The sequence below is a fragment of the Neofelis nebulosa genome, chromosome 15 (assembly GCF_028018385.1).
Source record: "Neofelis nebulosa isolate mNeoNeb1 chromosome 15, mNeoNeb1.pri, whole genome shotgun sequence".
In the NCBI taxonomy this organism is placed as follows: domain Eukaryota; kingdom Metazoa; phylum Chordata; class Mammalia; order Carnivora; family Felidae; genus Neofelis; species Neofelis nebulosa.
Window position 1 is genome coordinate 18,644,202 of NC_080796.1, and position 21,611 is coordinate 18,665,812.

Below are 21,611 nucleotides of genomic sequence, written 5' to 3' on the forward strand. Positions count from 1 at the left end.
TTTGTATTGCTAAAGTGTCCACACCACCCAAAGTGATCTATAGATTCAGTGCAGTCCCTATCAAAGTTCCAATGACATTTTCCACAAAAATAGGGGGAAAATCCTAAAATTCATCTAGAACCACAAAAGATTCCAAATGTCCAAAGCAATCATGGGGAAGAAGAGCAAGGCAGCAACATCGCACTAGTTGATTTCAAGCTACATTACAAATTTATAGTAATCAAAGCAGTAGGATATTGGCATAAAAACAGACATAGATCAATGAACAGAATAGAGAGCCCAGAAATAAACCCATGCATGTATGGTCAATTAATTTTTGACAAAGCTGCCAGAAGTACACAATGGGAGTAGGATAGTCTCTTTAATAAGTGTGTTGGTATCTACATGCAAATGAATGAAATTGGACCATTAGCTTACACCATACAGAAAAACCAACTCAAAATGGGTTAAAGACCCAAATATAAGATCTGATATCATAAAACTCCTAGAGCATTGAAGATAAGGTCTTTGACATTGGCCTTGGCAATGATTTTTTGGATATGACACCAAAAAGCATAAAGTAAACAAGTGGGACGATATCCAACTCAAAGTCTTCTGGGCATAAAAGGAAACTATCAACAAAACGAAAACACAGTGTACTGAATTGGAGAAAATATTTGCAAACCACATATCTGATAAGGGATTAATACCCAAAATACACAAGGAATTCATACAACTCAATAGCAAAAAACCCAAATAACCCAAATAAAAAAAATGGGCAAAGAATCTGAATATACATTTTTCAAAGAAGACATATAAATGGCCAATAGATGAAATGAAATGGCCAGTGAAAATATGCTCAACGTCACTAGTCATCAAGGAAATGCAAATTCAGAACCATAATGAGTTATAAGCTCATACTTGGTTAGAATGGCTATTATCAAAATGACAAAAGACAACAAATCCTGGTGAAGATGCACACTTTGGGTGGGAATGTGAACTGGTACAGCCTCTATGGAAAATAGTATAGCACTTCCTCAAGAAATTAAAGACAAAACTACTGTATCATATTATTTAGCAATCTCATTTGTAGATATATGTACAAAGGAAACCAAATCATCTGCTTAAAAGATATGTATATTCCCATGTTCATTGCAGCATTATTCATGATAGTCAAGCTATGGAAACAGCTTAAGTGTATGTCAATAGATGAATGGATAAAAAAAATGTGGTATATATACAATGGAATATTATGAAGCCTTAAAAAAGAAGGAAATTTTGCCATTTGTGACAACATGGATGAACCCGGAGGTCATTATGCTAAGTGAAACAAGCTAGACAAAGACCAATACTGCATGGTATCACTATTCAGAATTAAAATAAAAAGTTGAAGTCATAGAAGCAAAGAGTAGAATGGTGATGCCAGGGGCTGGCAAGTGGAAGAAATGGGGGAGAACCTGGTAAAAAGGGTATAAACTTTCAATTATAGGATGAATAAGTTCTGTGGATTTAATATATAGCATGGAGGCTATAGTTGATAATACTGTATTTTATATTTGAAATTTGCTAAGATAGTAGATCTTAAGCATTCTGACCAAAACAAAACAGTAACGGTGAGAGGATGATGAGTTAATTAACTTGACAATGGGAATCCTTTTACAACATTTACATATGTCAGATCATCAAGTTCTGCACTTAAACATATTACAATTTTATTTGTCAAATATATTGTAATAAAGGTGCGGGGGCGGGGGGAGAAAGCCATATTTTGTGGATGTTTGAAGCTCCCCTATGCATTCACAGGACTCAGCCCACCCATGGATGCAATAGGTAACTCTGATAGTTAGTATCTAAAGATGTTCTCAATGAATTCTACTCCTTGGGATGCACCTGTGACTTGTGTTAACCAATAGGACGCTGCAGAGTGAGGCTGTGCCAGTTCCAGGCCTAACCTTTAAGAGGACTGGCAACTTCTGCTTCCTAAACCATGAACACTTGCTTTGAGGAGCCTGAACCACCTTACATGAAGCCCAACTCTCCTATCGGAGACAGCAAACGGATGGACCACTTGGCTGCCACGTCATGAGGAAATGACCTGAAACCACTTGAGGAGTGACAGAAGATCAGCTGTTTCAATGTCCCATTGAGCCTTCTGATGACTCTGCCTCCAGCCCTGCCTATGACCTCACTAGAGATCCCCACAATGTAGTCAGGAGTCAAACCACCCAGCCGAGCCCAGTCAACCCACAGAATCATGAGAAAGAATAAACGTGTTGCTTTAAGCATTCAGATTTGGGGTGGTTTGTTCCACAAAAAGATAGTCTTACCAGTGACTGCCTATCCCATGTGGCTGAAGTGGACCAGAGAGCTCCCCAGTCTCACGGTATCTATGGGATCATTGGATGCCAAGTTCCCATGGAAGGGAGCGCTGAAAGGGGAAGTTGTTGAGGAAGGGAGAGGGGGAGGTTGGGGCCCTGGAAGGAAGGGCACTGAAAGAAAGCCACAATTGCTCGCCAGTTTTAGCAGGAACAGCTGCATTTGGGCCAGTGGTTCCAATGCTGCTTTACAGGTTTTAGCTTTCCCTTAGGTGAACCTGTGCTTTGAAAAAACAGTATACCATTGTAGTGTCAGCTAGAGTGAGGCCAAGGGTTCATTTCTCCCATGGTTATTTGGGTTGTGTTTTGTATCTAAAGACCCCTAACTCTGGACATCATTTTATCTCATAGAGGGTCAGAAAAATCATTGTCACGTAAGGAAGGCAGGGTATTTTAATGACTCATTATTTCATATGGTAAGATATTTTTCTCTTCATGTCAAGAAAAATGAACCATTTAAAAATGTTATTTGTTTCCTTTACTCTTAAATCATAGTTCTTTTTTTTTTTTTTAAGGTAGGTGTGAAAGCTATCCAGGTCTATAAATGGCTTAAAAAAGTAATATCTCTTTTATTAGTGTGTACAGGTTTAAAAAAAAAAAAGTGTTTATTTCTTAGAGAGAAGCACACGCTGGCGGGAAGGGGCAGAAAGAGAGGGAGATAGAGAATCCCAAGCAGGCTCTACTCTGTCAGCAAAGAGCCAGATGCAGGACTCAAACCCACAAACTGCAAGATCATGACCTGAGCCGAAATCAAGAGTTGGACGCGTAAATGACTGAGCCACCCAGGAGCCCCTAGTGTTTTTAGGTTTCTACAGAACTATAATGAAGCATGCTAACTACATAAATATTACTTTATATAGCATTTTAAATCATTGTGACAGATAAGCCATTTGTTGGTTCTTGGTATTTTCCCATGTATCTGAATAAATAATAGCCATCACCTCACTGAATTGTAGCAAGGAGTTACATTATGAAAGTTTCATACATAAAATTTTATTCTCTAATAGAGAAAAGGGAAACAATCAAAATTATTAATATTTAAAATAGCTATAAAATACATTGCCCGCTCTAAATCGCTTGATATCTTTAAGAGTCTTTCCTATGTCCTTGAATATTCAATTCTAGTAAATATCACAGCCAAAGAGTTCCAAGCGAAGTGCAATACTTTGGTTCCATGTTTTAGGAATGATGCGGATAAACCTGGAAATAATTGGTGGGTTGAAAAAATTCTTCACATGTCCTTTGACATTATTATTTCCTTCGAAAATCTGAAAGGAAAATATGAGAAGATCTTTGATGATGATGTAACAGATATAAAAATCTTATAGGTGATTTTTTTAAAAACAAAGAACACAGACATCATGATCAGAGATGATCTTCAGTCAATTATGAAATCATGTGCCTAACAGACCTCTTTAGGGATTCTACCTCACCAGTGATCCGAGCTAGGAAAATAAAGAAATCTGACGTCTGACGCGGTCCCATTATAGCTGTGTGACTTCTGGCAGGTTACTTATATTCCCTGATTCTCTATTTCCTCATTGGTAAAATGGGGATAATAAAAGTTTACCTCACAGAAGGCGTTATAAAGACTTTTTTTAAGTATGTACACATATGACAAGTGCCAGAGAGTAGGGGTCACCAACATTTAAAATAAAATGCAACGATATGTGTTTTTACTTATTCTTTTTGCCAAATGCCTTATATCCTCAATTGAACTGTGTTTTATGCCCCCCCCCCTTTTTCTTTTCCGGTTTTGCATTCCCAGCAGGTTCCCCCCAGATTTACATACACTGGAAACTAAATCACTATTTGTTTATGACAGTGATGCTTATCAAGCCAGAAAGACATCCTGGTACAGTGACAGATAAAACAAACTGAACCAACCAAGCGACCAGACAAACAACCTAGGAGTTTAAAAAGAGAGAGCGGTTCAAACTCATTTGCTGAGATAAGTGCTGAGCCCAAGCTGAGCAGTCAGTAAATGTCACCCCCTTCTCCTGCGCTGCCCCTCCACCTGGCTCCAGCCTCACTTCCATTTCTGGAATATTAGGCTCATGTCCTTAGTTTTGCCCCAGCAGCATCTTAACACCATATGACAGGGAATTAAGGAGAATAATGGCGTAGTTCATCTTGAAGGAAATTAGTTTCCTCATCAGCGAGGCTAACAATTGTCTCCTGCTTAATAATATGATACAGAAAGCTTTGGGGCGTGGGCATTTGCTGGGCATCGGTCAAGAATAACAAGTATACCCAAGGTAATGCCAACATGTTGTTATTTCATGGTGGAAAGTTTTCTAGACCCTGTTATGGACTGCATGTTTGCATCCCGCTCAGATTCCTACATCGACACCCTAACCCCCAATGGGATAGTATTAAGAGGCGGGGCCTTTGGGGGGTAATTAGGATTAGAGTAAATCGGGAGGGTGGGGCCGTCACGACAGGATTAATGTACTCATAAAAAGAGGGGGAGACATGGGATCTCTCTCCACACAGAATTCTTAGAGAGGAGGTGCCTGTCTGTGCCTATTTGTCAAATCCCAAAAGCTATGTGCAAATAAATGTAGGGTACTTTTCTCATCACAGCAGCTTTCGAACTGCTTTGTCTTTGCCGGGACACCGGCCGGTACCTTGTCCGCCATGGAGGATTTCTGCCTGTACGATTTCCAGTCCACTCCCTGGTCGCTGTAGTGGATGGTGTAGCTCTTCACGTACATTTCCGAGGACAGAGACTTGCAGCCCTGTGTTACAATCGCAGTTATTTTCTTGATTTTGAGTAGGTCAATTTGTAACCACTGCTTGTTGTTGTTTGCCTGTGAAAATGATGAGGACATATGAATGAGGCCATTAAAACCTTTGATTTTTTTTAGATCAAGATACTCAGAAATGTACAGAGCTCAAGAGGATTTCTTTTCTGTCTCATCCCTTAAGATCCTTTCTCTCAGAGGATTTCCCTATTCCTTCGTTTTTGTTGGCACCGACATATATAAACTTTTACTTGAGTCTCACAGACTCAATAAACTGTACAATAATGACTTACTTCTTTGTATCCCTTCCTTTTCGAGGGCCGGAATTTGTTTTGTTTCCACCTACTTACCACAATGCATGGCACATGGTTGGTGTTTGACAAATATTTGTTGAATGAACACATAAATGAATCCTACTTGAGAAAGAATATCATATTGCTAAGTTATCTGTAAATATTATTCTCTTAAATAAATTTGTGTAAATGCCATGAGGGTATCAGGGAAAGAATCTCTATTTAACTTACTTTAGAAAAGTCCCACTTTTCTTCCCATTGCTTATATCAACGAGGAGAAGTCCAATTTCTTCCCTTCTGATATTTCAAATAAATGTAATCTTTGAGAGCCTTGATAAAGCCATACCTGGGACTTTATGGCATGGTAGCTGTCCTGCCTTCTGGCCTAACAAAATGCCTAATCATATGTTCGCTGATACATACTTGGAGAAAGAGGATCAGAAGGACTGAGTACGAGAGTAATCTAAGAGAAATTTTCACCTTTGGGAGATTTATATGCCCCATAGTCTCATTCAGTTCTATATGAAATAGTGAATATTGACATATTTCTTTACCATCACTTATGTGTACACATATGTATGTGTATATATTTATACACAGATATATGTATATACTCATATACTATATGTATTTTTAAAGTAAATTAACTGAATTAAAATTATGTTAATTTTTTGTCAAGTTTGTAACACTCTCTAGGGACTTTGGTGGTTTCTTTTTTAGAAAATTTTTTAATGTTTATGTTTTATTTTTGAGAGACAGAGAGAAAGAGAGAGAGGGAGAGAGAGAGAGAGAGAGGGAGCCAGAGCAGGGGAGGGGAAGAGAGAGTGAGACACAGAATCCAAAGCAGGCTCCAGGCTCTGAGCTGTCAGCCCAGAGCCGGACATGGGCTTGTGAACCTTGAGATCATGACCTGAGCTGAAGTTGGACACTTAACCAATTGAGCCACCCAGGCGCCCCAAAGGTATTTGGTGGTTTCTTAGTGTACCTTTAAACTGTATGGTATCCAATTGAAGTTGTACCGGTGATATAGAATATAGATTGCTGGAGGGTTTTTGAAGGCATGAAAATTTTCATAGGCATGACAGAGGTAGAGACACCTCAGTCTGTGTGTGTACTTGCATAGGTCTGGCTTAGATTTTCAGCCTCTCTAAAGAGACCCTTTAAAGACATATGATCCTAATAGAAGATTAAGTGAAGAAGATTAAGAATTCCAGATTTTAAAATGACAGCATTAAAAATTAAAATCAGCATTTCATCTTTGAAGCCCTTATTATATTATAAAGACTAAGTGCAAATCATATACAGAGCAAAGTATTTCAAAAAGTTGTAAAATACGGAGTAGGGTGACACAGTTATACCATGAACAGATCTAAAGAGTTATCTGGGAGAAAATTGGATGACATCTCTATGTAACTTAATCTTTCATTTTTTATCATTTTATTTATATAATTATATTAGTATAATGTAATACATTATTACTTTTTTTATTTTAACTTCTTCAGGTCTGTTTCCCCCTCCATGAAATTGCATAATAAGGGGTTTGGGTGGCTTTGAGTGGCGGAAGGACCACTAAACTGTTTATCGGGAGAATGGGTTTCCTGATTCTGCCACCAGACTAAGCAAAAATGATGTGATCTTCTCTGTGTTTAAACTTAACAGGAAAAGTCTGGACCATATGCTTTGTAACCCCCTCACTGTTTTCTATTCTGTGAGTCTGTGATGGACTAGAAATGAGTTCTGAGATACAGATGTCAGTTCCCAAGACTATCTGTATGGGTCCAAGCTGTTCTACTTTCTCTACTCCCACCACAGCTCTCTTTCCATTTCTGACAGCCTAACTTAGGGTTAGGACCTGGAATTCTATGGAGTCCAGGGAACTAGAATGTAGGTGTCTTAAGGGAGGGACAAAGGAAGATAGAAAATAAGGAAGGGTTAAGTTGACTGATAGAATTATTCTGGTTTCTGATGCCACCGTAATTTTTCAAGTCAGTTGAAAAGTGCAATAAAAATGAGTCAATATTAACAGTTACCCTAAAAACCAAGACACTGGAATTACTCAATGGGCTAATATTAGGAGCAATATTAGTCTCTGGAAGATGCTTATTAAACTTAGGCCACTGATTTATAACCCCGGTTTTGTAGCATTTTACTGTGCCTCCAATTGTCCAAAGGAATGTCACAAAATTCTAAAAAATGGGAACATAAAACATTTAAATAGCACTGTTAAGAAAATGAAAAATATTGCTAAATTGTGAAAAAAGAGAGAAGGTGTTGGAAATCAAAATCATTTATCACTAAGTTGTCTTAATTCAGAGGTGGCAAGCTACAGCCCAAGGGCCATATTTGGCCCCCTGCCTGTTTTTGTAAATAAAGTTTTATTGGAATACAGCCATGCTCATGTACTTATTGTTTATAGCTGCTTTCTTGCTATAGTGGCAGAGTTGAGTAGTTATGACTAGAAATGTATGGCTCACAAAGTCTAAAATATTTATTATCTGGCCCTTTGCAGAAAACATTTGCCCAGCCTCATCTAAATCAAGACTAGACCAAAAACCAAGGAGATGGTAACTTCTCTCTGAGCCAAAGTCAGAGCTACAGCTAGCAAGTCAACAGACATCCTAGGTCTAAGGACCTAGGATCATAATCTGCAGAAACAGGAGATAATATTCTTGCTTCCCAAGATGCCCATGTTCCTTGTAGTGAGGGCCGTGGTTTTCTTCTAGAAGGCTGAGAGAACTCCACTCATAGGCGTTATTTTACCTTGGCTTGCCAGGCATTCACACGGCCCTGGGCATTGAGACGGGCACGGAAAGGTTCCCAGTAATCTCCCCACCAAGATTTTTTAAATGAGGAAGCTGTGATTTGCTTGTTTTCTATCTTTCCACTTTCCATACCCAGCGGTGTGGAGCATCCTGTCAAGAGAAAAGTAATGTGATTAATTATGCACCACCAGTATTCCCTGTGTGGTGGTTTGCACTACAGAGGAGACAGTATTAATACTCGGTAACAACAAAATAATCATCGCCGACAGTGAACATTATTGCCCGTGTGCCAAGTCCTATTTTTAGGCTCTCCGTGTATTATCTGATGCTGCTAACCACCTCCATTTTACAAATGAGAAGACAAAAGCAGAGCAAGAAAGAGTAACTTGCTGAAGTAAGACTACCAGAAGAATCAGAAACTAAACTGGGGCGCAGGAAGTCTGACACCAAACACCGCGTTCTAAATATTTAAACTCATTTTCCTCCTTCAGAGAATCATGGAAACTGTCTTTTCTTTGAGGTAGAAAATACTCCTAAACTATCTCTGTATATGAGAATATACTCTATTTCTCTTTCTAAGGAAAAGCTACAAAGAAGAAGATTCCTGGGGAGTCACATTCAATATTTTATTTTTAACCCTTTGAGGGTGGTTCATGTTATGAATTTTGCCAAGATGCGAACTTGAACGTCAGGCTTCAAGGCTGGGCTGCGAATGTAAGAAACGTAACTAGTGAGTGAGCCCAGCTGACCACGCATCATCATCACCTCTGTGACACTTTGTTCTTGTTAGTAAATCATGCTGACATTTTCTTGAAGTGATATCTTTCTCCATGGAAAAAAAAGAGTTTTAAAAAAGAAAATCTACTCTAATAATTATATCAAGAAAGTGTAGAGATTTTTATTATTATTTTTTTTTTAATGTTTGTTTTTGAGCGAGAGAGAGAGACAGAGTGTGAGCAGGGGGAGGGACAGAGAGAGAAGGAGACACAGAACCCGAAGCAGGTTCCAGGCTCCAAGCTGTCAGCACAGAGCCCGACGCGGGGCTCGAACTCACAAACTGAGCCGAAGTCGGATGCTTAACCGACTGAGTCACCCAGGCGCCCCAAGAAAGTGAAGAGATTTTTAAAAAAGTAATGCTTCTTGAATAGAATATAAATGTTTTAAATAGATTAACAGAGTTGAATGTCACATTTTAGAGTGGCTTGTCTCTATGACCTGAACAAACTACCATTTACGTCATGTGCCAGAGGGAAAGAAAGGCCAGTGATTTACGGAGCTGTCTCAAGGACTGCTCCTGCTATACAGAATTAGCATTTTATATGGGAGGTGTTACATACCACTGCTAACTGCGCTTTGACAAAATGCCCACGTCCATGCCCCTCGTGGTATCGGCAGTATAATGGATACCGTCATCTGCCTCGATAAGAAGCGGATTCCGAGTTTCAGCTGCTTTGTCCACTGTGAGCCGTTCGAGACCGAGAAGGTACTGTAGCTCCCCAACAGGTGGAGAAATGCACGTTTCAGGTGCGCTATGTGTTGATCTCCCTCCCGCTCAGAGCCCTGGGGCAGCTGAGATGCAACGGAAGATTAGCCAGGGCCTTCTCTTACCCCAGATTGCTAGACAGATATTTTCTAGATGCGCTTTGAAGTGAAAGAATGTGGAGAGCTCTACTTTAAGAGTCAGCAAAGGAGCATAGTTGATCAGATTCTTAAACATCTTTGTTCCACATGGTACAATTTTATTATGGCCATTTGTGAGTACCTGGATTTATTTATACCACAGGTCACATTACATCCCTTGAAAAACAGCAGCTTACAGAGAAAGAGCTTGAGCGCCTACATCGGGTGCCAAAGAGAATGAAGAGTTTCAGGAGGTTGACAAGAAGTTTAGATTCGTTGAAAACATTCATCGAACATCTAATATATGCCAGTAATGTTGCTATGTTCTTCTACTGCATTAGAATCTGGGTGACCTGGAGAACTATGGAAGAGTCAGGCCTAGTCTGAACCTTAGTTCTTATTGAAATGGGCTGATGCAGTTATTCTAAGCTAGGGCCCTTCCTCGCAGGGTCAGGGCAGTGCCCATGCCATCCTGGCACTGTTCAGAGATGGTGCCTGCCCTTTGGCTGGTAGAACCAGTTTTGGCCCAGATCACAATGAGAGTTCACCTGAGCAGAACCGGTTTTGCCAAGGTTTTTCTAGGCACCCAAGTGACTGAAGAGAACTAAAAGTTCTAGCCATTCTTCCATATCTACTTGATTCTCTGCCTGGTGGTTGGACAACAATGCATCTTAGTTCCTTACCGTTAACCTCACAGCCTTGTAGCTCCAAGCGAAGGGCAGCTCTATTGTAGGATCTGGTTGGAGAGATCCTAATATATCTAGCCACGATGGGTGGGTCAAACTGATTGTCTTTTATTGTAGAGGCATCCGAATTGCCATCAAAATACTAGAGGAAAAAAAGAGGAAGGCTTAGTTATGTAACAATTCTCTATAAAGTGATTTTGTAATAAAATTCTGATTAATTTAATATTGTCATTTTCAGTTTTCATGTGACCTGAATTAAGTCTCTTGGTTTTAAAAAAAATAATTGGAGGGGCGCCTGGGTGGCTCAGTCGGTGGAGCGTCCGACTTCAGCTCAGGTCATGATCTCACACTCCGTGAGTTCGAGCCCTGCGTCAGGCTCTGTGCTGACAGCTCAGAGTCTGGAGCCTGCTTCAGATTCTGTGTCTCCCTCTCTGTCCGCCCCTCCCCTGCTCATGCTCTGTCTCTCTCTGTCTCAAAAATAAATAAAAACATGAAAAAAAATTTTTTAAATAAAAAAAATAATTGGAGATCACTTCAGGAAGATGAGGTAGACATATTTTGCCTCGTTCCTTCTGCTGAGTACTACTAAAACATAAGGAGCCTCAGAGAGGGGGAGAGAAGAAGGCAGACTGGCTAGGGTCCTTGGGACCCAAGGAGCAACATGGCGGTGGGCTCCCTGGGTTTTATTGTTGCCTCATATGCCCCAGACTGGGAAGCAAAGAAGCCAGCAACCAAGAAACACTAATGGGTACAGCCAAAAAAAAAAAGTCCCAATGAAAACCTGCTTTCTCTAGCCACAGGCCCAGGAAAGAGCAGCTCAGCAAGACAGAAAATTCTCAGATGATAACCGATCTATGTCCAGCTCAGCATTATAGAAAACATCGTGGCCCTTCCTCTACTCACAGCATCAAAGGCCAAGTGGGGAGCCTAGACTTCCATGCTCATGAGATTGTAATGAGGCACCCCAGCACCCTCACTGGGATTGTGTCAGAGAAGGGCAAATAGGAATCCAGGACTTTGATCCCTGCCAGCTCCTAACAAGACTCCCACCACCGTCGTATCAGTGGACACTGTCCCGTCCCCACCCAACAGCAAAAAGGAGCTCCCATTTAGTGGAGAACCTGGACTTGGAAAGAGGCTGGAAAGAGCCAGCAAGGAAAGAGCCAGCTAACACAGGAGATAAGAGCTGCAAGACTGAAAACAGAAAAACAGTAGATAAACACAAGGAAACAGAATCAATTCTTTGAAAAGATGAAAAAAAAAAAAAAGGCAAACATCTAGCAAGACTGACAAAGCAAAAAGAGAAGAAGTGAATATTACCAACATCAAATTCAACAGGCAATATCACTATAGATCTGCAGACATCAAAAGGATAATAAGAGTATACTACAAACAACTCTACACACATAAATTTAACAGCCTAGAGGAAATGGATCAGTTTCTTGAAAAACACTATCTAACTCACCCAATATGAAATAGGTAATTTGAACAGCCTGTAACTACTAAAGAAATTGGATTTGTAATTTACAAGTTCCTGGAAAAAAAAAATCTCTAGGCCCATATAGTTTCACTGCTGAATACTACAAATATTTAAAGAATTAACACCAATGCTAGAAAATCTCTCCCAGAAAACAGAACATCCTTCCCAAATTATTTTATGAAGCCAGTATTACTCTGATACCAAAACCAGAAAAAAAGTACAAAAAAAATAATACCGCACACCAACGTTCCTCATAAGTATAAGGGCAAAAGTCTTTCAGCTACGAAGTCTAACTGTAACCTGTGTTCTCTTTCCAAAACTGATCAGTAGGGACGATAATTTGAGATTTTCATGATCTGTTCTAAGGTATAGTGCAAATAATTTATTACCAGGGATAGCTAATAATAATATACAAACTAGTAAAATGGTAAGTGATTTACAGGAAAAATGAAACAGGTTCAAAGTTACCAGCATAATGGCAGACTGACGCCTTACATTCTGATAACTTTCTTTGGCAAGGGGGTTAGGGAGGAAGAGAAGAGTTAGGGCTGGTACATACGGGTTATTGGGAATAATCCTGCTGAGCCTCTGAAAGACCCAGCAGGGGACTGTCACTCCGCAGGCAGGGTAGCAAAAAAAAAAAAAAAAAAAAAAAAAAAATTTCCGAAAAGCACACTGCCTCAGAGCTGCTATTTCCTTCAAGTACACTGAAACAAAGAACAAAATAAAATGTAAAAGTTAGTATTATCAAAACTTGGAGGCCAAGCTCCAAGTTTAAGGAGCATGAGCTCCTTAAGGCACAAAACCAGATTAAATGCCCTACACCATCTCCCAATCTGAGAAGCATGAGCATTTAGTTTGATCGAAAAGTGATTTTTTTGTGTGTGTGGAGTTTTGAAGTTCCATAAATCAGGCTTATCCCTTTAATTTGTATAACAGACCCATGATTTTGCCACTGTCTTTCATAAAGCCCTAAGAAAGCCATTTGTATTTCTACCACCCAGAAAGGTATTTTTTAAAAAGACATAGTCATAGGCATAGTAGCCTAGTAATCCTAGGGTGAGTGTTGAGACTTAGAAAGAAACTGTCCACAGACCATCACGTTCCTTGTGCTGTTCCCTTTGAAGATCTGCCAGTTTGTCTGGTCAGAGCTGTAGGCCACATAGAACTCCATGGTGTAGTAGGACTTCAGATAGTGTTTGGCACCTTGGGTTTGGATCCCTGTGAGGATGACTTCCCTCTGCATGTCAACCTGCAACAGAGCAAAGCCATTAAGCAGATCTGTCCTTGTCGACAACTCACATATCACCTTCCTTAATTCATTGTGTAACCAGCTTTCTTTGGAACTAAAAAGCCAGCACCTAAGTCAGCAAACTAATAAACTGGCTAGATACAATCCATATTTGAGCACAGAGTACCTGGACTTGAATCCAAGTTTGACCACTTACTAGCTGTGTGTGATTTTTGGAAGTTAATCAGTCCCTCCATTTCTTTGTTTTTTTCATCTGTAAAAAGGATATCTAGGATAATGCTAGAACTGACTTTATAGGGTTCATTTTGAATATGTAAAGCACTTAGAATAGTGCCTAAAACACTGCAAGAACAAGAAAGAGAAATATGAAATCACTGTCATTTTATTATTATAGCACAGTAAATACTATCAGGTTAATAAGATATACCTGGATCCAAGGTTTAAGGTCAACTTCTGAAGGCTTTTCTGTGATCCAAGCATTATATGATCCACCATTGTTTAATCTTGCTAGTTTGGGCTCCCAATAACCTAAATTCAAAAGAGAAAAAAATTTATTCTGAACTTAAAAAAACCCCAAAACATACAACTAGAAATTTCCCAAGTAAGTTTAGTCCCCATGGAAAACCAGATCTCTGCAGGAGCCTCTATTAAAGTTAGGCAACCAGGCAGTTGTCACAGGCCTCAGTTACTAAGTCAGTTCATGATTATGAAATCTCGGCTTCAGGTCTGTGCTTGGTTGGTGTCAACCACCACCCACCCCCTTTCTTGCATGCAGGTTGTGTTTATCTTTTCTCAGCTATGTTGGTGTGGTTGCTGCTGAGTGTGCCTTGCCTGAGCGGAGGACATGGGAGGGATTATGGGAAGCTCGTGATCCCTTGCAACTGACCTCTTCATCTTGGGAAGGGCTTTGAGGCAGAGTGAGGCAATTTAGAAGGAGATCCTGACACAAAGTGGGTGATCAGCAAAGTTTCTGAATAGATGAATGGTTAGCACAGCAAAGGGCCCTATTAGAGGGCAGTATGGCATGTGGCCAATAGACCTTGGGAATCTGGCTGGAATATCTCATTTGTGATCAAATGTGGAATGGGGATGAATGTGGAGAGTTTTGGAAATGGGCACATGGTCACGAGAGTATGGGATAGGAAGGAAGGAAGGAAGGAAGGAAGGAAGGAAGGAAGGAAGGAGAAAACAGAAAAAGAAAGAAAAAAAGAAAAAGAAAGGAAAGAAAGAAAGAAGGAAAAGAAAGAAAGAAAGAAAGAAAGAGAAAGAAAGAAAGAAAAAGAAAAATGAAGGAAGAAAAAGAAAGAGAAAAAGAAAGAGAAAGAAAGGAAACGAAAGAAAGAAAGAAAGAAAGGGGGTGCTTGGGTGGCTCAGTTGGTTGTATCTGACTCTTGATTTCTGTTCAGGTCATGATCTCACAGTTTGTGGGTATCAAGCCCTGCATCAGGCTCTGTGCTAGGTATGGAACCGGCTTCAGATTCTCTCTCTCTCTCAGAGAGAGAGATCCACTCCTCGCTCAATCCCTGCTGAGAGGCTGTACTGCCTGTGTAGAGATTCTGAGGACCCCTAGCTCTTGGTCTCCCGGGGGAGAGACTCCTTAGGAACATTATACACCAGGGAGGGAGGCGGTGATAAAGGAGTGCCAACAGGTTTTTTGCTCCTTCCTCTACCAGATGAGCACCTTAAGATAGAGGTGCTTTCCTGTAGTAGAGAAAAGCCTGGAGACAAGCAATGATCCATAGATTCAACAGGCAGGGTTGTCACGGATGGTTTTTCAGGCTGTATCCTGCACAGTTAGGAGGTGCCTTTCGTAGGCTATGATGCTACTACTTACCCCAATGCCCAGAAGCCCTGATCTGTGAATCAGCTATGATACCAGTGCTTAGTCCCATTGGCATCTTACATTCTACAAAAAAACAGAACGATGAATAATTTTTGCTTAGAAAATACATATTAACAAAGTAAAATTTCGTGGCTAGAGATTATACCTCTGGTGGGTCAGTGATTCAATAGTTTCACCTGCCTTGTATGGCACTGACCTAAATATGTTGGATCATAAGAGGTAAATGTACTCGCAAGACTGGTGCTCTAACAAATAGTGATACCCTAGAGGAAAACCACTGACGTCCTGAAATGCAGTTAGTCTTAAACTGATTTCCATCTGCTTGTATCTTAAAATAAAGCCATTTTACCACATTGCGTACTACCCTTATAAGTCTATGTTCCCAAAAGTTGGACCAAAAATTACAGAGCTATTTACATTCTGATCACAAAAGAAAATACCAGCCACTGAGATACCTGGATGTGGACACAGTGCTTGGTACTTGACAGGTACCTAATAAATGCTGGCTGGCTGGCTGGCTGCATGGATGGACGTATGGGAACTGTTTCTCAAATACTGAAATGCCAAGTTCAGAGACTATCCTAGTCATTGTTTAATTCCTGGTATCTTTTCCCTCCTCTGCTCTAGGAGTCTGGAAAAATTCTTCCACTCACTTTCCCATGAATCACATGTCATGAAGGAAGACTCTTTATACTGGTTCCCCAATTGAAAGGCATGCCTTTGGGCTGAAGCATGTGGTTTAAGGTTCCTAGAAGACTGATGTTTGCAGTACAATCAGACCACGGGTCAGAATACAAGCAGCTACTGCTACAGATTGTACCTCTGTCATGCAGAAGTCCCAGAGTTGAGTATTTCAAACTTAAAAGTTAATAATATTCTAGCAGGGGCTGCCCTGCTAGAAACATCCCATGGAGCTTGGAGTGTACCTCTGTCTATGATGAGAAAAGGTGTTTGCATCCCAGCTCTCTGGTTTTCTCCAACCTCTGTGTCAAGGAGCCACCAACCGGATTTTGATGCCTTCATTTCAAGAGTTTTAAATGAACCTAAAATAGAAAGTGAAGCACGACATTACATACCCAAAGATTAAAAGTTAATATTAGTCGACAGCTGTCAAAGAATCCTAAAATCCCTGCATCACAAGGAGTTTTAGAAAAGAACTTATGACTTATCCATTTCTCTTTAGGCAGGGCTAGAGTTGTAACAAACAGATAAAAACGAAACAAAACAGGGGCGCCTGGGTGGCTCAGTCAGTTAAGTGTCTGATTCAGCTCAGGTCATGATCTCATTGTTCATGAGTTCAAGCCCCACATCAGGCTCTGTGCTGACGGCTCAGAGCCTGGAGCCTGCTTCAGATTCTGTGTCTCCCTCTCTCTCTGCCCTTCCCCTGCTCATGCTCTGTCTCTCTCTGTCTCTCAAAAATAAATAAACATTGAAAAAAATTTTTTTAAATGAAACAACACACACACACATTACTAAAAGTTAATTGGCCCAGACTTTAAAAAATCTCCAGCATGCCTTACTAGAAAGTAACTTTTACTGATCTACATTTAATGTCACAAGCTAACCCATATACAACACAGCTTCACAGTCTTAAGTATTAAAGCGGCCTTGAATGACTCATTATTGGGCCTCAGGAATATTGTATGTGTTTCCTTCCTCCCCCTTCATTTCACTATTGTTTCTTTTTTTACATAAGAAAAATAAAAATAAAACATCTACCTCCCATGTTTTCAAATTTTCTATTAGGTTTACAGAGTTGGATAGAGATACACATAAACTGACTCAGAAAATCACTGAAGGACGTTTCTGAAACCTCTGATTACCCACTCTGTTATTTCAATGCTACTCATTGCCAGTTTACACTTAAATTCTGTTGACTGTAATTCGTGACTATGTCCCAGATGGTGAATAAAAATTAATAGCTGATGGTCCTCCTCTAACACATGAAAATAGATTCCAGCCTTCCACTCTCCAACAGAGATATTTAGATTTGAAGATTTGGATGGGCTAGCCAATTCCAGCTTCTCAGGCTCAAGGGAAGGATGATGGATCTGCTAATTTACATTTGGTAAAAAGCCAGAAGTTTGACCTAATCCCCTCTGTCCCTGATTTTAATAAAGTGGGTCTTCATAGCTCCATTAGTGAGCCACTGGCTTGAACAAACCAACCAAGAACACTCTTCCCCCCCACCTTTAACCAAACCAGTCCTGTTTGGACTTCTGTGCCTAACTGAGGCTGACCCACATAGGAACTTCCCAACCAAAGTTCTGGCAAAGGACTGACTGCCCTGCCTAGCTTCTCAGAGCATTTGTGGAAGCAAGGCTGCTTGTTAAAAATGCAGAGTCCTGGGCCCTTGTCTGACATCAAAGTCTCCAGAAGCAAAATCTCTGCCTTAGCATTTATGTTTTAACCGGCTTCCTAGAATTTCACTATGCCTATTGCAGTTTGAGAATCAGGGTCCCTGGCACTCACACCCCCACTCACACCCCTGCAATGCACAGATATGCCTATAAAACAACTCACTGGCACATAAAAATCCTTTGCGATGGTTGGTTTGTTTAAGCCTTTTCATTACTTTGTACATGAAAGCTCTAAATACCCCTCTTATTTTTTAGGTTTTATAACCCTTAAAAACACTCCCCCCCTCCCCCCCGGCACTGCCCCAACAACCTCATGAGTCAGTTTAAGATTAAGATTCCTGTAGTCACTTGCCCAAAGGTATCAGGGTCAGAGTGTGCGGAACAGAATTCACAGAGGCAAGAATCCCAAAACCCTAGTAAGTTTTTAATCTCCTTCCCGACAGAAAGCTGCTAAAGCAGCCTGAGCCCTGTGGGATTCATTTTGTAATCTGTTTAAGACCTGGCCTACGTGACACAGTGCGGTTTGGAAAAAACTGCGTCAGACGTAACATCTCTGTAGAACCGAGTTGAGCCTGCACGCAGGAGCTGCACGCAGTGCCTACACTGGCTGACTTTGTCATACTCTGTCTGCAGTTTGGGGAAATGGCTGTGCCCAGGATCTGTGCCAGAACCCACTCCTGACCCTTAGGAAGCAAATGCACAGGACGGAATGAGGGACAGTTACATTGCCGAGATCGCCTTCCCTAGCCATTTTTTCCATCCGGGACCTCTTTACACCGTGCAGATCTTTACCAGGCAGAAGGGGCCAGACCCCTAGCTGGTGCTGTTGGGTGCCGTTTTCCAGCAAGGTCTGGCCGTGAAAGTGAACCACATGAATGTCTCGGGAGCCGCCCATGTTCAGCAGGTGCAACCTCACCCACTCTTGCTCATACATTCTCAGGCCAGGCAAGCTGTAAGTCATCCCATTAATGGCTGCAAGGACAGAGGTGCAATCGATTAGAAATCCATGTACACCGGCAGAGGGGCTGGTGAGGAAGTAGGAGGCGTCCTGTTCACCACCCATCTTCCTATCACTCCACCCGTCCGGACCCCTGTGTGTCCTGCTACCAGGGGGAGGCTAAGACGGGCCCTCCAGCTCCTCCTCACGCCAGCCCACAGCAGCTTCTCATGTGGCTTCTCACTCTTCACCCTGGACCTCACACTTCTTCCCTGGGCTCCACTCACTTACCCTTGACATTTTCCTGCACTACCAAAACAGAAAGACTAACACGAGCCAGATAGGTGAACTCCAGTGGTTAAAGGAAAAAGTCTGAGAGCACACACAGCACATCACCCTGAGGCCTCCTAAATTCAGAGATAGTTCCAGGCAAAATTAGGAAGGCAGACCATAAGGGTTCATGTCTATTGTCTCATTTGTATGATAGCTCCTCTGCCCTCTTCCCAGCTTAAATGTCTGGGGTTCTCAGGCTTCATCCACACTCCCTCGGTGAAGTGTGTGTGTGTGTGTGTGTGTGTGTGTGTGTGTGTGTGTGTTTAAAGCACTTCGCAAATTTGATCACCTTAAAAAATAATACAGAATTTTACTGATAAAGCTCTGGGCTACCATGCATTTAGCTGAGATTGAAGTGAGGGAAGTTTTTATTAGTAGTGTTTTTCCAAAGTAAAAAGAACTATATGGGACTTCAGGAACTGCGCGAGTGAATTTTGGGAGCAAAAGGAGTTAAGGTCATTTTGGCACTCTTAAGGTTACATCAAGTAAAGAGTACCTATCTTCCTACTCCTCATACCAGGCCTAACCCCACACCTGTGCAGGAAATAGATCTCCTAAGAGTGAAACGTGTCTCAAGCAATTATTGGGTCAGCATTGCTAAATCATTACATCAGGATGTGGAATGAAGTCTCTCAACATAGCAGGTGCTCAGTGAAGGTTTGATAAATTGAACTGAGTAATAGAATTCCTTCATTTACTCCCTATTTCACCACTTAGTTACAAGCACGCACTGCACAGGCCAGGTGCTGAGTCTGAGGCTGGGAACTCGGGCGGTCTGCTTACCAAATACCCTGATCAATACTATGCCATGAGGATTACCAAATTACAGAGTACATTTCAAACTTAACTGTCCCGGATGCATTTTACTCTTTCTTTGAGGAATCAGAAGCAGTGGCTCAAGGGTACTGAACAGGAAAGGGGACAGCCAGCTGACAAGCCTATCTGAGTCTGCAGCCATTGCATTCCCACCAGCTTGGGAGGTTTTCAGAAGCGTGTGTTTGCCACCTGCAACACCAAGTAGCCTAGGCTGAAAAACCTAGAAATGCTAGAAGAGAAAAGGAAGCTCCGCTCAGAGTTATTGGTCAGCTTTCCATTGACACTCTTCTAGAAAGCTTAAGAGAATCTTTTTAACTTCTTTGTGTGATAAGCAGTCAGAGGGTAGGGTTTTGGAGCAGATCATAAATTATGTTGTTCACCTTCCTCTACCCGCAAGCGTTTATACGGGTGAGATCAGATCAGAAGGGCAGCCTGAGTGGGTAAATGGGCTAGGGGAGGCAAAATACACCTACTTAGCCGTGGCGACTGGCTGGGGGAGGGGTGGTGGTGGCACTGAAGTGGATGTGGTATATAAGTCTTTTTTTTAATTCCTCAAGCAACCTTCTCCTTTCCTGTTTCATGGAATGACCTACCCATACCCAAAGCACAGATCCATCCTGATGAGAAACCTTACAGCAATTCCCTCCATTCATCAAACTCTAAAAGCAGGGCTTCTCAGTCTTCATTTATTTTTCTAATCCCCAAGTCATTCTCTTTGTTTTTCACCTAATTCTAAATTCTGCCTTTCTCTAAAACTACAGTAAAACCTTGGATTGCGAGTAACTTGCTCTGCGAGTGTTCCGCAAGACGAGCAAACATTTCTAATAAGTTTTAACTTGATAAATGAGTGTTGTCTGGCAATATGCGTTGTACGGGATGCCGAACATCACATGACCACAACTGAGCCAATGGTTCTTGAAATTCGCTTTGATATACAAGTGCTCTGGATGACAAGCATGTTTCCGGGACAAATTATGTTTACAAACCAAGGTTTAATTCAGTGATAATTTACAGACAAAATTCCTGAATGGAGTTCAAAGTACATTTGCTTTTCCCACTCACCCCTCCCCTGCCCCCTCCCCCAGCAATGCTCTCTTGCCATGACTCTCCTGTGACCCAACTACCCAGTTTCCTATCTCATTTTGTTCTAGATGCTTCCGATGCCACCTGGGAAGTGCTGAGGGCTGGAACTGTCATGTTCTTATTTAGAAAGTACACATGAGGGGTGCCTGGGTGGCTCAGTCAGTTAAGCGGCCGACTTCAGCCAGGTCACGATCTCGCGGTCCGTGAGTTCAAGCCCCGCGTTGGGCTCTGTGCTGACAGCTCAGAACCTGGAGCCTGTTTCAGATTCTGTGTCTCCCTCTCTCTGACCCTCCCCCATTCATGCTCTGTCTCTCTCTGTCTCAAAAATAAATAAACATTAAAAAAATTAAAAAAAAAAAAAAAAGAACACATGAGTGATCACTTCTTCTAGATACATGGTTGTTCCTTTAGATCAAGGAACAGGTTCATTAACTGTTTACACTGCAGAATAGTGCTAATCCCTAAGCTACCATAGACTGATGCACACTGGCTCCTTGTTGGCTGGTTGGGTCAGTTCTGCGGGCTCCTGCGCTAGCTTTCAGACTTCTCTGTCCCCTTCACCTGCAGCGCCACCTGCCGGGCGACATCGGAAGCACCTCTTTAGAAGCACCTCATGTCTAATCTTATGAAGACCGAGGGCAGGAATCACGTGCACCCAGGGGGATTTAGGTCAGAGATTAGATCAAAGTCAGAAGACGATACCATGAAACTCGTGGGAGGTTTTTTCTTCAGAGGATGACAGTCTCCAAGTGTTGGGAGACTGGGGTTTCTTTTCATAGTACCAGCTCTTCCTTTCGTCAAAGACCATAAAGAGTAAGACAAATTCTCTCATGTCCACGGGCGTGTTGCTCTCCTTATGAAGTACTCCTTTTTGGCAGATCAGAAGGGGACCTATCAAGCCAGAATGGATATCTTTTTCCTGGAAGACAGCAGGGACAAATTGCACATATTTCGCTCTCTTGCAGGATTTCCTCTGATGATACAGAAAAGGAAACTTCAGGGGCCCCGAGTTGGAAGATTATAAAGGAATAGCTTACTAAGCCTA

At 41.5% G+C, this 21,611-nt stretch overlaps 1 protein-coding gene across 1 annotated transcript in view; it reads right to left on the reverse strand.

Moving 5' to 3' along the window:
• Positions 1-342: 342 nt before the first annotated feature.
• F5 (coagulation factor V) overlaps positions 343-21,611 on the reverse strand; it is a 77,981-nt gene continuing 56,712 nt past the window's right edge. The window contains exons 16-25 of the mRNA XM_058700999.1: positions 21,269-21,485; positions 18,190-18,369; positions 15,964-16,080; positions 15,029-15,100; positions 13,622-13,722; positions 13,039-13,194; positions 10,460-10,604; positions 8,155-8,306; positions 4,985-5,167; positions 343-3,622 (exon numbers count right to left, since the gene is read on the reverse strand). Coding sequence (XP_058556982.1) covers positions 3,476-3,622; positions 4,985-5,167; positions 8,155-8,306; positions 10,460-10,604; positions 13,039-13,194; positions 13,622-13,722; positions 15,029-15,100; positions 15,964-16,080; positions 18,190-18,369; positions 21,269-21,485 — 1,470 coding nt within the window. The 3' untranslated portion in view covers positions 343-3,475. The remainder of the gene's footprint in view (positions 3,623-4,984; positions 5,168-8,154; positions 8,307-10,459; positions 10,605-13,038; positions 13,195-13,621; positions 13,723-15,028; positions 15,101-15,963; positions 16,081-18,189; positions 18,370-21,268; positions 21,486-21,611) is intronic.